The following is a 19380-nucleotide window of genomic DNA, read 5'->3' as shown; positions in this document are numbered from 1 at the left end:
CGCTTCCTCCTTGCCGCGATCAATTTTTATTGAAACAAGGGAAATATTGACTGGGTCACGGTTTGCCCTCCGAAGGTAAGTTTCGCTTTGTTACTTCTCGTTTGGCTGCGCGAGAGCTGCGAAGCCACGCCCATGTCGCGAGTTCGTAAGAGACGATATAGAGGAAATTATGCGATATCTTTAACCCATTGTAGACGAAGCTATTTTGACCCTTAGCACTGTAATAATGAAGATTTTATGCAAGATCTACTAAATATGAATATCATTAATTTATTTCGAATCGAAGTAGAAATAAATTCTTCTGTTATTAAAGTATAGAGGATCCAGTATAGAAAGTATAGAAACAGCGAAACAACTGAAAACAAATAAAATCCCAGTTTCCGAATATATATATCGAATTATCCGGATCGGCGATGGATCGCGAGGACGCGGCGGAATTGCGGCCATTAATTATTCGTCGATTAATCGCGGCGCGGCCCGAATCAATGTAACTATTATATCAGGCAGGGTTTCGATTCGAAGAGCCGCGGGAATAAATAACCGAACGTGGAAAGGTGTAAAAGGTGTTTCTCTAGCCGGGGTCCGGCAGGCACGTTGGCCGCGTGGAAACGAGAAGGCGCATTCCGCGAGAGAGCGAAGGCGAAGGCGAAGGCGGAATCATATCGCGATTAAAGGCTCGTAGCTCACTGGAAACGACAAGCTGACTTATCGCCGATTGGAAACCACGTACCGGCGGGGATATACACGCTGGTGGTGGGAACGCCACGCAGAAAACCCTTTGAATTTAATTGGAATCCCTTATCGGAGGCTCGGAGGGAGAAAACGGTGGACGCGCCTCCCTCTCCCTCCCTTTTTCTCTCTTTTTCTTTCTCTCTCTCTGTCTATCTCTTTCCGTGGCGAGCCTGATTAATTTCAGCCGCAACGATCCTCCCGGTGGTAATGACAGAGACACTCCGGTTAGAGGATGTTGGCCGCGGCGTGCCTTCCACCACAGGCTGCCTTTCCGATTCAATTATATCGTTCCGCCATTTTTCCGCGCGAGAAACGCCGCCGCCAAGAAAACTGCTCCACATGGATACTTTTGTCCATCGCTTCCAATTATTATTAATAGAATCCCGACTCTCCAACAAAACAAATAAAATGCGTCTTCTTCTCGTTGAACTGTTTATCCCGGTTCCATTATTCAAGAAGACGAAACAACCAATCAAAATTATTTTTGTTTCTATCAAGATGACTTTGCGAAATAATTTGTATTCAATTTAATTACATAGAAGTCAGCTTGTAGAATATTATTTTGTGTTCTGTACGTTCGATAGAAATTAGGGAAACAGACACTTGTATAAAATTCTGTTATTTTCACCCATCGTCGCATCGACGCCGGATATATGGAACCGAAAGGGTTAAGAAATTCGAAGGAACCCGCTCGAACACGATCGGCCACGGGAATCGGCTATTTCGCACGGTTGATTCGCCGTGGCATCGTTGCGCTAACTGCTCTGTTTATACCGTCAATTGTCAGATGGAAAACGGGTCAGGTACGATTTAACCGTGCCGCGCAAATCATCGTCGCCGCGTGGCCGACCCAGTTTCCTCCTCTCCAATTGAGAATGGGATGCCATTGTTGCCGTAAAACTGAATCATGTTACCAGATCTCGATGCGGCGGATTTCTCCTTCGCTCGTCTATCTATACACCGCGCGCGCGCGCGCGGAAAATTAAAATCGGATAATTTCGATTATTTTTGTAATTATCTCGCCAAGACAGCGTTCTAAATTGTGTATTTTTACATTTAAAAAATTGATATTTTTCGGCCGGTCCTTTTTAAAAAAAAAAGTCGTAAAACGGTCTCGTAAATCAAGGATCGAATCGTTCATCAGTCGATGGGAAATCGATTGTCGCCGGTCGGAATAAAAACCACGCGGTCTAAATAAACGAGCAAGATATCGGATGGTCGTGCAGCCGCGGGGCTGCGGCTCTTATCTAAAGAGGAAACCGGAAGTGGAACCGGCGTCTCGGCGAGAGCAGCGCCTGCCTCAGCCCCCGGGGCTGTTTCTACGTGTTACGTATGTATATTCGTGTGCACCGACCTAGTTTCTCGGTGGAGCAGGCTGGCCCGGAGCTCGGCCGTTCCCCGTGCTGATTCATCCTGCGTCTGGCCTTGTCTTCGGCTCGGAGCTTGTCCCTGGTCGGCGGCGACGCGCTGCTCGCGGGCTGATCCTTGTAGCTGGACCGGCCCTCGCTGGGAACGATCGGCGGCTTCTCCGTCAGCGACGAGCTGCTCGTCGACGGTCCACTGCTCGGCGCGCTCGAATAAACTGCGCCGACCGCCGAGCCGTTCATCGCGGTCGTCGTCGTCGACGAGGTCGCGGGCAACGGCGACGGGGACGGGGACGACGACGACGACGTCACCGTCATCGACGCCAGATAGCTGGTGCTCCCGTTCTCCAGCGGCCCGCCGCCGCTCCTCAACGGCGACACCGAGTTGTTCCTGTGATCGCTGCTCGTCTCCGAGCTGCCGTTGCTCATCACGGAGCTGCTGGACGTGGCCACCACGCTGCTCGTCACCAGAGAAGACGACGACGAGAACACCGACGAGCAGAGGTCCGACGGCACGCTCGCTTCCGGGATCCACGTATTGCTGCGCGGCTCCGAGCGGCAGCTGTTGAACCGCGGACGAGGAGGATTCGGCGTGTTGCCTGAAAATTCCACCAAGTTTATATCTCGAATTAAAAGAAGGGTGCGCGGTGACGTCTAAATTCCATCGAACTAAATCGCGCGTATCGAAAAATTAACATGTCACAGCCGTGACTTTGATTTAATGCGAAGAGCCGTGCGAAAAATGTACGCGAACGGAATAGCTTGGAATCGATCGCGGCAGCACGTTTTCATTCGAACGGATAAATAGCGGCGACGTCGGCTCTTTGTCCTCATTATTTTAATCGATCGACAATTATTTTCCGTCTCCGACTACGTGAAAGCCGCGCGCGCGAATCGGCCCCGGCGAACGTCTCGGCGCGGCGCGGCGCGGCGCGGCGACGCGTTATTTATGCCGCGGCCGGTTGATGTAAGTGTCGCTCGATGAGGCATTGCGTCACGAATCCATTGAAAGCGCAACCTTTGGTTGTACGGCCGAGAATTATTGGCCGCGTAAACGACAGGGACAGGCCTGGAACGGAGCACGGCCCAAACGAATTACTTACTCCTGATCGTCGGTGTGACCTGAAGTATGGTCGTCTGTCCGCCGGGGAACGTGGCGTTTCGCTTGTGCCGGCCCTGGAACAGATGGAACGGTCCAACTGGTTAAGCAATCTTCCAATTAGGGGCGCGGAAACTTTGGAACGAGAGCGTCTTCCGTTCCCGTTTACCGAAACGGTGAATAAACCGTGAAATTTGAGGTACTTATGATCATAGATATTATACGTTAGGTTCGTATTGATTCGCGTATAGCTCCTTCATACCGTGTCCATTCAAATTCATTTCATTCCGCGTCAAAGCTACCAGCTTTGTTGGCTACTGTTGGTTACCATTGGTAGCATTCCTGTCAATCGTTTCATCGTTTCCTAGGAAAGGAAGTAGACTATCAACGGGGGAACGCTTAAGGAAGCAGGCTCCGCGGAGTTATGAAAGAGAAACGAGTAGGCGAAAAGCACGACTCGATTAGAGAGAGAGAGAGAGGGGCTTCCGTCGATAGTTAAATCCGAGGGACTAAATAACCGCGAGCAGAGCGATAAAACAGAAGCGGCGCGGTCTCGGCTCGGCGCGAAGGAAGATCGGGGGCTCCGAGAATGAAGTTACTCCGACGAAGATAGAGAGGTAGGATCGAGGCCGTGGAATGCGTTCGCGCTCCGCGCCGTGCTCGCGGATCATTTCGCAATTAACGAGGCTCGTTTAAATGGAATCGGACAGGTGTTCCGGCGCGGGAAGAAGCCGGTGCTCTCGCGCTCGCGGCTGCTACATATGTATTTGGATCGGACGACGCGCGCCTGCGACTGCGACTGCATTTGGTGTCGCGGCGAGCCGATAGAGGAAGGAAAATAAAAAAAAGCCCCGTTTCCTGCGCGCTCACCGCTCGCGTACGCTCCCGTGTCGGCGTGCGCGTACGCTTCTCGCCTTGGCCTCGTAACGTAATCGTACGTTTACACCGGCTAGCCGACCGGCCGGCCGGCCGGCAGGTCCGCACAGTGTTTCCATTTGCCGATCGATCATTCCTTGCGTAACCGAATCGACGCCTAACGCGCGGCACAATGCGCGCGCCTGATCCTCCATCTCCGCGTGAATCTCCGCTTAGAGAAATTCGTGTTCGAGCCGAGACTCGGTTCATCGACCTCGCTCGATTTCCTAGGACGAAGAAGAAGAAGAAGGCGCGTTCTCTTCGATCAATCAATTTTTTACGCGATCCCCGTTGTCAGGAAAGCGACGATGACGTGACTACACGCTCGATCGTCTATCGACAAGGCATCAGACGATCCACGCGGAGATCGCGGCGAGGATAAGGTCCTGGCATTTATTGTTCTGACGAGAACTCGAGTGGGTAATTTCAAAATCTTCTGGCGAAGATCTGCCTCACGAAGAATTTTATTGATTTATTCAGTACTTTTCTCTGGAACAACAGAAAGATAGGAAACTGTCTGAAAATATCCACGACGGGAGAAAAGATCGGCCAGGTCTCGGTCGAAGGAAGGGAGCAGCTAGAAGGCGCGAGGGCCAGCGGCTCAATTAAAATTAATTGAAATACAAACACCTCTATCGGGCGAGCTTAATCCCCGGAGCGCGAAGCGGGGCTCTGAATGGCTGTCAGTTCGGGGCTGAATCGGCCGGCCGGGAATTGCGAATTGAATCGTCCCCGGGGATTAACAAACACGGGAGAGAGAGGACTTTGGTCGGGGCCCCGTTCATTGTCCCTCGTTCGCAGCATCGCGCGAGTCGCACACGGCATAATCGCGGCTCCTCTATTCCTGCGGCGAGTGTCGAAAAGAAACGAGCAAAGAACCCCGCGACGCGGGCAGCAGTCCCTTTGAGGTGAGCGCGAGTCCCGGGGAGCTGGCGAGAGGAGAGAAGAGGAGAGCCCCGCTCGCGCGGATCGCCCGACGTCGACGACTCGGCTGCCATCCAGCTCTCGCATTATTTCGCGCGGTAACGAGCGTGACGCCGCGACAGCCCGCGCTAATGATCGAGCATTATCGCACTTTTGCCGAGCTCGTTTCTTCGCCGGGAATTAACCGGCGGACCGGACACTGGACACTGCATTACCTGCTCAACCGCTGACAATGTTTATTCGGAAGTGGACATTACGAACCGACTCATTGGTTTTCGAACCGTCCTCTCTCGCCCGCCTCTCTTCCGCGAACGTATTAACCCTTTGCGCTCGAAACAATTTTAACTGTCAATTTCGAGTAACTTCTCTGGCTTATAGTATTTTGATTTCATGCAACAAAATACACTTGTATGCATATGAAATTTTTCTTGTGATAATTTCACTATTTAACGTAGTTTTTTTAAATATAAACTTGGATGATCTTGGAACGTTATATAACAATTTTAGTGGTGCCTCAGAGCCACCACTCGAGTGCAAAGGGTTAATTCTCGGCTCTCGTACGGAAAGGGTCAAAGCGAATTCTTCGACGGTCACGAGGTCTAGCGAACCTATCACCGCGTTGCATTTCGGCGAATTTCGACTCGTCCGGATACGTCTGCCGGAACCGTAGCGATGGGTTCCGAGCAGCGAATTACACGTTTCAGGCCCAGCCCTGAAAAAGAGGTACCCGACCCCCGACGGGACCGTCGCTGTCATTCGTTGATTACGGTGCGCCGCATAATCATTACTGCATCCTTCTGCGTCATGCTTGTTACGCGTGCAGTTATACCAGTGCCGCGCCGGCCGACTTGTCTCGCCGCACCGGCGGAAATGGCTTTAATAAGGCAGCGCGCGGATCGACGGGAAACATTGTCGTTTTACCGTTTTTACAGCGACCGCTGGCCGACCGTTGAAACTCTATTTCCGCGACAACTTTGCTTCACTCTCCTATTCAAGCGACAAGGATTCGTAGTTCTTTAAATATTAGGATAAGTTCTTTAAATAATTCTTGTTTGAAAATTCATTTTTCATATTCAAAGGCTCCGATACGGAGACAGTGGAATTAAATTATAAAAGGCTCCGCTGTGGAGGCTTCCAGTGCAAAGGACGAAGGAGAATTGGCAGGAGAAAATGTGGTGGCTGAATGGCATCTACCATAACCTGGTATAGCAACGCGCATACAATTAATTCGAGTGTCTTATATCGTGGATGTAACAAGCACTTTGGCCAATGTCGGAAAACGAGTCGGCTTGGACCATTTCGCCGGAAAAGGAACGAACAGTGACCGTACCTTGTTTCTCGAGTAGACTTGGAGCACGTCAGCCCACCATCGCGTCTCCTCGCGGCACGTGCCCTTCACGAAGGTGACGCCTTCGGGCGACGTCACGGCGAGGCTGTAAGGATGCCCGGTGATGTCCTCGGCTGCGGCGACCTCCAGCACGCGAGTCATGTCGATCCTCGCTTGGGGTACCGTCTCCGGCTGCAAACAAAAACCCAATGTCGCCGGTTAATCACAGCGTTCCGATCAATAATCTGTCGTCGTAGCCGACAATACACCCAGGGGTAATCATCGGACACAGACGACAATCTCGTTTAATGACACGATAATTGAATGTCGATTGAGGGACTATTATAAATTAGACTGCACACGGAACATCGACGCGAATAGCCTCCGGAATCGCAGTTTCATGTAAAGTTTGAAAGCTCGTTCGCAAAGCGCGGTGCCAAGTACATGATCGGTAAAAGCATAATTGGTGTTGTTAACCTTTTGAGTTAGGAGATTCTATCTCGTAATGGAGAGATCGATATTAAATAAAAATTGAAACTGGTCAACTGGTCAACTGACCACTGGTCAAGTAATCACTGACCACTTAGCATTGTACGAGTGATCACTGACCACTTATCATTGGTCAACTGATCACTGACCATTAGTCAACTGATCACTGATCAACTGATCACTGACCACTAGTCAACTGATCACTGATCAACTGATCACTGACCACTTATCATTGTACAACTGGTCAACTGATCGCTGACCACTGGTCAACTGACCACTTATCATAGTACAACTGGTCAATTGATCACTGACCATTGATTAACTGCAAATTCAGAATTCCCATTCCCTCGATCGGTAAATTAGCCAACCGAGAAAAGGTTTCGGCTATCGGCCATCGGCTCGCGTCTAGGATGCGAAACGGCATTTTTATCGGCCGTTCCCGCTGGACCGCGAGGCCCGAGCGCCGGGCACCCGACAATGCCGCGGTTTATTTGTCGAGCGCCGGTTTTATTGCACCGTTGGCCGCGGCCGGGATAATTTAGTGCCTCGTAACGCGGACGACGGTAAAAACCGCGGACGGGGCGAATAAAATCTTCCGGTGTTACTTTGTCGCCGATTTCGGGCGGAGAACGGGCTCGGGGTCGCGCGAGACTCCGCTCGGCGTCTCCCGCGCGCGCAATAAGCGGGGCGTTACGAGCCCGGGTTGCTCGCCACTCGTAAAAGCGATGCTTTCACGGGAGTAACGCCTTATTACTATGTCGGCGAATAGTTCTCGCCTCGTAAAACGAAATCGAGCAGACCGAGGGCGCGGTGACGATTCTCCGCGAGCCGGAAATTGCGGCTCCGCGAAGACGAGCTGTTAGGGGTCACGAGTAGGCTGTCTTATTTCCCTGGAGGCAGGCGATGCCTTGAAAAGTTCTTTAAAAACTTTGAAAGGCTTCGAAGAACTTGGAAATTCATTGAATAATTTCCTTCTGGCAAAGAGCCTTCGAAGGTCGAACGTTTCTACGAGGAATGTTAAGCGTCGCTGACTTTTACGATCCGGATCGCGGCGATACGGCGTAAGCTGCGTCTCTCGAAAGTCGAAGCCGGCAGTCGTGTCGCGCGAGTCGTGACAAAGTATCGGTAACCGTGCGGCAATTAACCTTTCGACGTTCGAACGCGGCTGACGCGTGACGCGGACAGGGACACGGGGAACGGTGACGAGGTGGTAGACGGGGAGCCGGATCGAAAGAAGCGGCCGGCTGTCAGTCGCGGACACGCGGAAAAAATTGAAGAGGGATCACGGCTGTACAGGATCGCGAGACGACCGCAAAAAAGTCGCTGCATCGATTCCTCTGGGACTGTGGCCCGCGAAGATCGCACACCCGGAAGACTCCTGTTTTCGAAACCGACCGGACACCTGCCTAATTTCCCATTCACCTCGCCGTCTTATGATAATTCACCAGATCCAATCCGTCACCAGATTATGATCATTGTTTTAGTATCAGCTTAAAGTGTGCGAAATTTGTGAATATATTACCACGAGCACTTTGACATAAATCGTAGAAGAAATAAAGTACGCAGCTACCTGGTTAAACACATACAGCCAGGCCTATAAAATTTCGGGAAAAATTTAATTTCCAAAAAGAAAGAAATCCAAAAGCCGTCAACACAGTTCGTGAAAAAAGGGCGCACGCGTAATCGCATCCGTCGCGGATCGTCCACTTGAGATCCGTCGAATGTAGATTTTCGCCACGGTGGAAGCGGTTCATTAGCCGGTCTCCGGCAATAAAAGAGCCCGGGGTAACGGTAAAGGTTCGTCAGCGGCCGCTTGTGCCTTCTACCGCTTAATCAAGCGGCGCGCGTGAAACAAGACGACGAGTCGCGCGCGCGCGCGGTTAACGCGACCGCCGTCGCGGAGCAAAAGATCCGCGCTGGAAAAAATCCCCGTTAAATCGCGCGTCTCCGCTTCTTCGGCTCGTTCGAGGCGATTAAACGACGGGACGCTGGGCCGCGCGCGACGGAGGAGGTGTAGGCCGAGAGAAAGAAGAAGCAGAAAAAGAGAAGAAAAGAGATAAAGATAGAGAGAGAGATAGAGAGGACGTATGTAAAATGTAAATTTTTCCGTGCACGCGAGGAGAGAAATATGACCGCGCCCGCGGAATGATGCACAAGCGGACGAGCCTCCTCTCGCGTTTCGAGAATTACGTCGCGGCCGAACGCAACAAAAACAAGGGAAAAAATAGTCGGCGGCCGTGAATTATGCGCGGCCGCGGACACGCGATTCACGCAACTCTTCCGAGTGCCGTGGCTCCGAGATCTCTCTCTCTCTCTCTCTCTCCCTCTCGCTTCCGCGGCATCGGAGTCGAGATTCTTACGAGATCCGGCGCGGATTTGAAGAATCTCCGCCGCTTAGCTTTATTAATACGCCGTGAACGCTTCTTGTCCGGCCTTCCGCGGAATACTAGATTGCATCGCCGGTTCCTCGAGAGCACGCGTCGCTCTTTCGCGCGAGTCCTACCGTTGAACTCGTTTCTTCGAATACGTTTCCGTGATATTGCAGTTTAGAGCTCCACCTGGGGAATTGCGAAGTTCGCGGCGGAAATATGCTCTCCAGCCGTGAAACAACCTGCTGGCGATTCAGGGGACTAAGCCGACGGGAAAGAATCGAGCGGAAAGAAAGACGGCGCGAGCTGTGACAGACGGTATCCCGAAGTTTCCGCGTTGTTAATCGACGTCTCGGAGTCGAGTGTCTGGTTGCCGCAGGTCTAGTCTCAAAGAGTTAGTCTTAACGAGTCGGATTCTTAAACAAGAATCGCCGATTCTTGTTTAAGAGGTCCGCGACGGCGATCCGGGCAGCGCGGAGCCTTCGCGCGCAACAATTCCGGTCTGAATCGATCCGGCCGATTCGTTCGGTCGTAAGAACCGCGGCAACAGCCGGCCTGACGGAACTCCGCAATCCAGCTGCGAATAGTCGTGGGCAGCTAATCGAGCTACCCGGCTAACCCGTATTTATAACCCAGAAACGGCGACGTTAAATTCCAGCGAGCGCTTAATAACAGCCACGACAAAGCCGGCGTACCGTTAGCTTGTTACCTGGGCGCGCGCGCACGAAATCATCGTGGATCGCGTTTCGCGAGCGTAAAACGCGCGCGCGCGCGCCGCGGTCTCTACGGTCTCCGCGATCGACGCCAATAAAATCCACGATTTAGAAATGCCCGACGAAAATTCCTCGCGCGCCGCGCGTTCGGAGTATTGCGCGGACCCCGCCGTCTTACTTTCTATTATCCGCGTGCTTGCCACGGCTGAATGGAGACCGTACAATTAACCACACTTGACGTTCGTACACAACGATCCATGAAACGTCCAACGCTCCCGGGACACCGGAGCGGGACCCGACCGAGGCCCCGGCCCTCACTTTGTTGCCCGGCGACTACAATTTGTTATTTGTTTATGCGCCGCGCCGACCGGTGCACGCGCGTCCAGTCGTCGCGTGGGTGGGATTAAAGGCGGGCCGGAGCGCGTGCTACGAGAGCGATTCCGCAACGAGACGAGGCCGATCCACGGGGATCGATCGATCCTCCGCCGATATTTAACCACGCGGCGATTGCGAGAATCGGAAATCGAAAGTGCAAAGTGGAATATCAACGCGTTCCATGAGAAACGCGAGAATCGATAGCGAACTGTAAGCGATCTCTGAGATGGTCGCCGATCAAGTATACTGTATATGTTCAGAGATAAGAGGTCTCTGTTTTGGAGATGAGATGGTTCGTCGAGGAGGAGGCAGTCGAATGAAAGATCTTTGCCGAAGAAGCAGCTCACTGCAATTTCTCTCCTCGTGTCCCCTATAGAACATTTCTCTCCGATTTTATTCCGGAATAAATGTAGGATCAAATTGGCGATCTGTCGAGGGGGAACGGGTGGAGCCTCTATTAAGCACCTGGACGCTCCCGCTCCGGACAGTCCGCGGATTATGCAGAGCGCGCGCGGGGCCCCGGCCGGCCCAGACGCGTCCGACGCGACGATACATCACGGCTCGCGCGCGTCCGGCCGCAAGCCGCGACTGCCACCGCGGACGTTATGTATATACGAGAGAGACCGCCCCGATCCGGCGTTTTTCCCGCGCGCGCGACGTATTTATTAGCGGGATCGGTTCATTTGAGGAGAGATGTCCTCGCGCGCGTTTTGATTTATCTCGGACAGTCGGACGCGTTCCGCCGGGGAATGTCATTAGCTCGGGCTGCCGTGATTACAGGCCGCGCGGACCGGTAACCGGCGGATTTATAAACCGACGTTTGTCGAGTCCCCTCGCGCACCTGGTACTACACGGGCGTTTTCTAGTTCGCTTGTAATTAGGAGGAACCTTCTATCGATAGGACATCTCGTCGTCTCGAAAGCGAAAGAAGCGATACAAACTGTGGCGGGTTGGGTTCGGGTCGCCGAGAATCTGGTAGCAGCAGGTTTCTTCGTGACCCGGTCGCAGTGTTTCGAGGAGCGTGCACCAGAACGGAACAGAGCGCAGAACTGGACGGAACGGGGCGCGGAACAGAACGGAACGGAAGACGCGAGATAAGATTCGCACGGCTTATGTAAAACACGAGTTGTCGCGCCCCGCGGCGGTCTCTTCATCTTCCAGCCGATCTCTCCTCTCTCTCTCTCTCTCTCTCGGTCGCTTCTACCCTTTCGGAAAACCATCACGCTACCACCGCGGCCAACAATCTTTCGATCTTTCCGTGTTACGCCGGAGAGAGCGCTCTCCGCGCGTGCACCGCCGAGAGAAACTTCTCCGTTCGACTTTGTCTTCGGCAGCTTCGCCTCCCGTCGACCGAAGGCCGTCCGGAACGAGCGTTTCAAGGCTTTCGAAGCTCGCGTAGAGCGTACTCGCCCGGCTCCCCTCCGATCCGACCTCTAATTAATCGCGGCAATTAAATCGTAACACCCTGGCCGAGTCGCCGGCGAATTTACGGAAATTAGCGACGCTTATCGCCTCCTCTTGCCTCGCGTCGCCACGCGTTCTTGGTAATTTGCGCGAAAAAAAAAGCTGAAGCGGAAATCGCGCGCGACCTCGCGAAAATTGCGAGCGTACACCGTGTAGAAGGCTTCGGGATCGTGCTTTCGAGGCGAAGCGGTGGAGGCGCGAGGAGAAGCGGATCGTCGCTCGCCGAGCCGCCGATTGACTAACAAGCTCGCGCTGACGTTTCGACGCTCGCTCGATCAGCCCGCGGATTCTTTCCGCGAGGGAGACGCGGACGCGGCCCGGGCCCGGCTCGCTATTATTGCTCCGCAATGTTTATTAACTGCGGTACACGCGCCGCTCGGCGCGCGCATTAATCTTGCGCCCGGCGCGGCGAGATAAGCGAGCGCTCGCGTCACTTCGAACGACTGTCTGCATATTATTTGCGTCATCGATAAATCTTCTTAGCGTTACATTAACGACGGGCCCTGATAGAATCGTCGGCCACGATTAATCGACCATCGGGCGGGGGCTGATCGACGGAATAAAGAAAGGAGCGAAACAAAGGGGAGAAGAAGAACGAGCGCGAGAAAGAGAGAGAGAGAGAGAGGGAGAGTACGCGGCGAGTTTCGGAGGATTAAAGATCGTTTGCCATTAAGGGAACACCGGACTCGATCGACACCCTCTTTCCTCGTCGCGAGCGGAAAGCTCGATTCCGCGTCCTCGTCGGTCACGCGAACATTGCCGGCGCGATCGCACTCGACGTGCAACAACCCGGCTCTTTCGACCTTCTGCGATCTCGGTCTCTCTCTTTCTCTCCTCCACTCTCTCTCTCTCTCTTTCTCTCCTCCACTCTCTCTCTCTCTCTCTCTTTCTCTCCTTTATTCTCTCTCTTTCTCTCCTTCATTCTTTCTCGATCTCGCTCCTGTATCCTCGAGAGGAGGGCCGCGGCAATAAGAGCAGCCACCGGCGCACGCGCTCCCCGATACCAACTGCAATTTGTAACCGGGGCAAAGTCAATTAATAAGGACATCGGCCCATTAATTCAATTGCGAGAGAATCGAACCGCGCTCCCGGCCTAGCGGCACCTCGAAACACAGAGATTTATTAATCGCGAAATTTCAACGCCGCGGAGAGCGCCGTCGGAAATTTCGTCGACGCGTTAGCATATTCGCATCGGGCTATATATAAATATTTATAATTATCATTAATACTAATTATTAACAAAGGTTGTAACCGGGCTGATTGCATATTGTCTCCAGGCGAGCGAAACACCGACGAGAAGTGTGTATATGTGTGTGTGTGTGACAACGTGCGATCTCCCTTCTCCAGCGCCGAAGATGCGCGCGCGTCGATCCCCACTCGATTGCGATCGGTGGTCGATGCGAGGGCAGATTCGGCACTCTGCGTTTGGAAGCGATAGAAGTGGGATCGAGAAATCTTCAGCCGTGCGAAAAACGTTGTAATTAGTGGATTAAACCGACCAGACGAGACAAGGTAAACCGACCTGTCCGTTTCCTAAGTTGCAAGCGCTCCAAAACCGGGGAGTCGTGAACGCAAAACCGCGTCGCGGCACTGTACGCGCGTTGCTTGCTAAAGAATTCTCGCGACCACGCAGCAGTCAATTCATTTCATTTCATTTCATTTCATTGATTATCCGTGTAGAATAATCAACTTCGCCGTCGTTTCAGCGCAAAAGTTGTGCGCCACGCAAGCGTAACTGCGCCGTTTCGCGCAACACCACGCCGTATCAAAGTACCGACCTCGACGTGAGTTTGTAAACACCGTTCTCCCGCGGACGACCCGTGTTTAGCCGAGGAATCGGCATTCGTCGTTGTTCCACTTCTTAAGACTCTCAATGAAAGCATATTTCGATTAAACGAAATTCATTAGTTAACCCTTGCGTCCAGCGACACGAACCTTACTTAACCCCTTAACCTACAATGACGGGCAGAGTCCGCGTACGATGGTCGGGCCAAACGTAAATATTACGGGCATAGCCCGATTAGCGGCCCAACATCTTCGAATCTAAATCGTAGCTTAAAGGGTTAACTAGCCGACGCGGACAGTAACCGGGCGTGTCGGTTAATTCAAAATCTACGTACGTTTGCCCGTGTAAAAATTGGACCCGGTTACAAGGTTAGTAATAAAGCAATATTATCGGACATCCGGAACAACGAAGAATAGCTGTCGTAGGACTCAAGTAGAACGAGTCGGTACCCGGTCAGACGACCAGTCCGCAACCCGGAAAGACCGAGCATTTACGACATCTTACGACATCGTTATATAGCCATTACAGCTACGCCGAACCTGCAATTCAACAATCCAGCGAACCAACACACTCTGACAGAGGCGCGAAATTAATTAGGCGCTGGACAAACCGCTCTGAATATCCCGGCTTCGCTGTCAATTTAAAACCGCTTCGGTGAAAGGTATAAAAGCTCGAGCAATCGATCGCAACTGCTTTAACAAAACGAGACTAGGAACAGAATATACCTGCTTCTAATCTTTCGCGAGCGATTACATTATCGCGCGTGTTACCTTTCTCGCGATCGCAGGATTCGAAAGCCACAGATTGGCCAAATTGGCCTAAATCAATATTAGTTGCCCCAAAAATAATCCAAATATTTCAAAACCAAGCCAAATTTGAATCATTTAATAATCCTCCCTAAAATGACCTATTACCCACAATAATGATTAAAAGATGTCTATAATTAATTAATTCTATCTTAAAAAGAAATACAACGCCGTTTTAGTACGAAGACACCGGTGCGCCGCGACGATTGCACGCACGAAGCGCGCATATCGGCCAAGTCCGCCGCGAGGCGATCCGCGAAAGGTTAGCCCGCAAAAGGTTAAGTTTCCCTCCACGAAGAGTCCCGTGGAACACGTTGCCGCTCGGCCAAACCCACGCGGAGAGAAGCCGTTTTGCAATTTCCCCTGAAACGTCGCAAAGACGACTCTCGATGCTATCCTACGATAGCCTTGATAATTGAATATCCGCCGCGATCACGACGCGGCCAGAGCCTGCTGGATAGATGTCTCGTGAGCGGACTGCGGATGGATTTTCTTAAACGCGAAACAGTAAACACGCCGTTGCGTTGTCCGCAGCTCGTTACACCTGTTAAAAATCGTGATGAATGTCTACGCGGATGTTTTCCACAATTAACCCGTTTACGACGCAAACGAGAATGAAACGCAACGATCTCGTATTCTCTGTCGCTCTCTTTGCTTTTTAATGAAGAAAGGGTTCTAAGCTGTTTTTGATAAAATTTCTGGGATCTGGAAATATTGTTGAGAAGGTTAATTAGCATTTATTCGTTCTTAATAACTTTTTTTAATAGGACTAGACAATTCCTATTTCTTCTATTATAAATCTTCTCCAATCGATCCTCGAGGTAATAAAGATAAATTTGATCGTTCTCAAGTGAAATTACAATAGATCGTGCATCGTCAACAAGGAAGCGACGATATAATGAAAATTCGCATCCCCGGAAAAGCGCGTTCGTTTCGCGAGTCTCGTTAAAGGGAGACTGATAGAAAATTCCGTGGATAGTGCGTGGCTCGGCAAACTCATCTCTCTGTTCGAGAGAGAGAGACGCGAAAGCCACTAGGCTCGGCCCGGCCCGGCCCGGCTCGCGCATTCCGTCACGTTGCAGGGGAGGAGTAGCTCGGTCCGAGCCGAGCCAAGCCGCGAGGAAATCCATGGTATTCTAATCAGTTTCTAGCCCCCTATCTCACCGGCGGACCGGCCGACAAAGTTTCCTTCGGAGAAATCGATGGATCGGTAGTCCCAGCGTGTCGTAATAATCATTAGAAGAATATTAAATGCGCCGATCGGTTGGAATATTGAGCGGGCATCGATGGATGGGGGATTCTGAAAAAATTACGGGACGTTGGATCGAAGCTAAGAACTATACGGTGTCCCATTTTGAAAATATCGCTCGCGAGAATTAGTCTCTGATTAATCTAATAAATTGAGTTATTAATCGCTTGGATTAATCAAATAGACCTTGCTCGATATTTCGAAGCAAAGGAATAAAAGTCTCTGTGCCCTCCCATAATCAACTCTAAGCTCTAATAGGCGCTTACTAGGCTGAGAAAAATATAGAAGATCGCTATCACGCAAATGATACTAAGACTGTTATTATGGTACTCTATGGATCTACGGTACTCTCAGCAAAAACTATAGTATCTTATTGGACGGGAGGCTGTGCGAGCTCAATCTCGAAACTGTAAATTTTCATACTCGACATCCGCGATGGTAAGAAAGCGCGATGCGATCCGCGCGTCCAGGAGCGAAACAATAAAAGGTCCATCGTTTCCAATTCGATCGGACATAATCAACGATCCGAGAGGAGGAGGCCCAACGGGGGGATCGCACCGGTTCCTAGGTATCGCAGCCCGATAGAATTTATAGGAGGCGACCGTAATTTAGATCGTCCGGCCAGATAGAGAGCTTAGGACCTGGTAGGCGCGCTCGAGCCGCACGCACAATTTAGACGAAATTACAACGTGGTGGCTTCGCGCGGGGCTCGCGGCGCGGTATTACCGGATCGGCCATAACTTAATGCCCGGCATAACTTAATCCAATTACGAGTCGGACTCGTTGGGGAACCGATCGCGGAAGGCCGGCAACCGATAGACGGCCGATAGACGGCGAACGGATCGGCTCCGGCGGCGTTAATCAAGGCCGCCGATAAATCGGCGTCGATCTGCGCGTAAACACTCGGGGAGGATCGTCCGGTTATCAAACCCAAAGTTCGTTTCATTTTCCGATTAGGTTCGTAGATAAAATGCCGCTTTTATTTTTACGGTTTATTACGGTTATTTTTGCGATCTATTTTTAAGCGCGATACTAAGAGGCGTTCGATAGGATGCGCGACGATGCGCCGGCTGAAATTAAATCAAAAGGAACAGTGATTACCTTGTGTCCAGCGATATCGCGCTTCCCTAACCACCGTGCAAAGCGGCCGATTTATTAGCATGGAATCTAAAGTCTCGGTAACCGTGCTATTTGCGAGCTGCGTGATAACTGGACTACGGATTCTGGTCGTTTACGAGAAGCGCGATTAGAAACGCTCGAGAGGCAGGTTATTGGAATTTCAGGTTACCGAACGTATACAATATAATAATAATGCTTTATAAATCGTTCCTTTTATTTCATAAAAGAAGACTCGAGAGATCGCGACTGAGACTAGAACGCTCGCTCGCCGAAAAGGCGAAAGAGAGTCGCCGTTCGCCCTGGTGACGAACTCTTATCTTGTAAAAACACAAACCACCATGGTTCGTAGAACCGATGGCTGAGAGAAGCCGAAAAGAATTCTCGGAGGTAATTTTTCTTTCATCGCGGAACGCTATGAAATTCAACACAGGTATTCCAGGCTTCGTTATTTATTCGAACCGATAAAAGGAGTAATATTGTAATTTAGAAAAGAAAAGGCGAGGATCTTCGAAATGAAAAGATTGGTTAAATAGAACGATCTAAATTCACCGACAAGCTCGGTTAATTGAACATATAAATTAAACGTAGTGTTCGATCCCGGTATCCGATCCAGAAAATGAGAACCGAGACGTGTTTTTTTACTGCTCCTAATGCAGGATTAACTGCACGTGCAACGCGGGGATACGTTCGATGCAATGATAATAATTACACGGGCAAATCGTACGGAACGGGCTCCTCTATAAATTGGCGATCTATTAAAACGAAATTTAGAGGTGGGGGGAGAGAGGAGAGAGGCGACGCGCTCGCGTTTCGTTAATCAAAGCGATAAATCGGCGCGCGAACCGGGGAGGATCGAAGCCAGCTGAATTAGACGATTTCGTCGTTTCCAATTTATCCGCGGCCTATTATCGCGGCGAGGCCATTTGTCGCCGACTGGTCGTGGCTCAGAGAGAAAGAGAGAAAGAGAGAGAGAGAGAGAGTGAAAGAGGGGGAGGAGGAACGGCGTCGGTGGCTCATCGTTCGCCCGCGACTCGATGGGTTTCCGGTTTTATCGATCGTTTTTCCCAGCGAGGTTCCCCTGGCGCGCGAGGCAGGGCGAGGCGACGCGAGGCGACGGCCCCGACACACCGGTGGGACCTGTTCTCACCGATGAAAAGTTACCAGATCGTTCAGCGTCGACGACGATACGCCTGGCAGAGAGAGACCCCCGTTGCTTTTCCAGATGGAACTGGTCGACCGTGCGAAAACGACACCGCAGAGTCGCGAAGGTAGGATCACGCCTCGCTACGAGCGCCCGGCTCGGTTGCTCCGGAGATGCTCTCGCGATCGGTAACAGACACTGTCGTGCAACACCGATTGGGGCGCGAGCCATTTTCTCATATTGTAACGCCATTTTTCCAAATAGCCTGACTCGGTCTTTTAGGCGGAATTAACACATTCGGGGAAAGAGAATTCACGTTTTAACCCTTTGACTACTGTTGGCGCCCACTGGCGTTCGAAACATCAAGATCAGATCAAATTACCCCCATTTATTATTATCAAATTCGATTATTAATATTGTAAAAAAAAGCTTAACATTAATGTTCTCTTCGAGTAATATCGCTTTCATGTAATAAAACTCAGATTAATTTGAATATTTTAATATACTTCTCTTTCGATACTCTGTCGCAAATTACATAAAAGGCAGCCAATTCTACGACGATTGTTACATTGATCGATGATAGATACGCTCTTTCTTGTCTCGTCGTAATTCGAGCGACACGTACTCGAGTCTTGCTAGACAATGGATCGAGAGATGATGGCGCGTAGATGGCGCGTTTCCGTCGCGTAGTTTCCTGCTCGCCTTCCCGTTCCACGATCTCCGGGCCCGATCGATAAGTTACGAACGGTATTCCTTTCGCCGGCGACCTTCGCCATTCCACGATCGAATCGAATCTCGCGGGACCTTCGATCTCCGGGACGCGATCGATCCCTCTCGGCGCGGTCCCGTTACTCTTCGCGCGCGCGTACGCACGCGGGAAAAGGCAGTCATCCTCGCGGAATGCATCGGAGCGACACACGCGCGAGTCGAGGCAGAGAGAGAGAGAGAGAGAGAGAGAGAGCCGAGGCACGGGTAAAGACGAAGAGGACGGGGGCGAGAGCGAGTCCGTGTCCGTGTGTTCGAGATGATCTCAAAGGTTAACGATGTTCCACGCTTCGAGCGTGGATGTCCGTCGATCGGTGGAAAAGGTGAGAGGGGAGGCCTCGATCGTGTACGTCTTCACTCGATCCGTTGCTGAAATCCGGAGAAAAAAACAGCGCCGGGAACCAAGGACAACGACGACGACGACGACGACGGCGGCCCTGTTTCGTCGCCGCGATCTTTTGCCGCGGAGGAACATCCTCCGCTTTGCGCAACTCGCGCCGCGACATTTTCCTTTGTCGAAGGATCTTTGCGCAACGTCGCCTCGCCGAACGATTTTTCCCGCGAGGCCTGTCCTTTCGCTCGCGGGAAACAGCCGACGGTTTGACCGTCGAACAGGTGTTTCGCTGGCACGAGACTCGCAGCATCCTAACGAGCCAGAGTGCCGGGAGTCCCGTTTATAGGCCGGGAAAATTGGCCGCCGATGCGCCGCGACCCCGAGGAATTGACCTAACCGAGAACGACAC

General features: G+C 51.6%; 1 protein-coding gene across 9 annotated transcripts in view; it reads right to left on the bottom strand.

Annotated features, from left to right (window-relative positions):
* The window catches only part of Osp (myosin phosphatase Rho interacting protein outspread), a 150086-nt gene that overhangs the window by 14351 nt on the left and 116355 nt on the right, over positions 1 to 19380 (bottom strand). For 7 of the 9 annotated variants that reach the window (XM_078188528.1, XM_078188532.1, XM_078188533.1 and 4 more), the window contains exons 4-6: positions 6365 to 6553; positions 3200 to 3272; positions 2087 to 2695 (exon numbers count right to left, since the gene is read on the bottom strand). In XM_078188528.1, the coding sequence (XP_078044654.1) occupies positions 2087 to 2695; positions 3200 to 3272; positions 6365 to 6553 (871 nt within the window). Of the gene's footprint in view, positions 1 to 2086; positions 2696 to 3199; positions 3273 to 6364; positions 6554 to 8420; positions 8444 to 10110; positions 10229 to 19380 lie in introns of those variants that run through there. The other 2 variants (XM_078188530.1, XM_078188531.1) reach the window with 2 other exon arrangements.

Source organism: Augochlora pura, chromosome 8 (genome assembly GCF_028453695.1).
Source record: "Augochlora pura isolate Apur16 chromosome 8, APUR_v2.2.1, whole genome shotgun sequence".
Taxonomy (NCBI): Eukaryota; Metazoa; Arthropoda; class Insecta; order Hymenoptera; family Halictidae; genus Augochlora; species Augochlora pura.
This window is presented reverse-complemented; position numbering and strand designations above follow the sequence as displayed.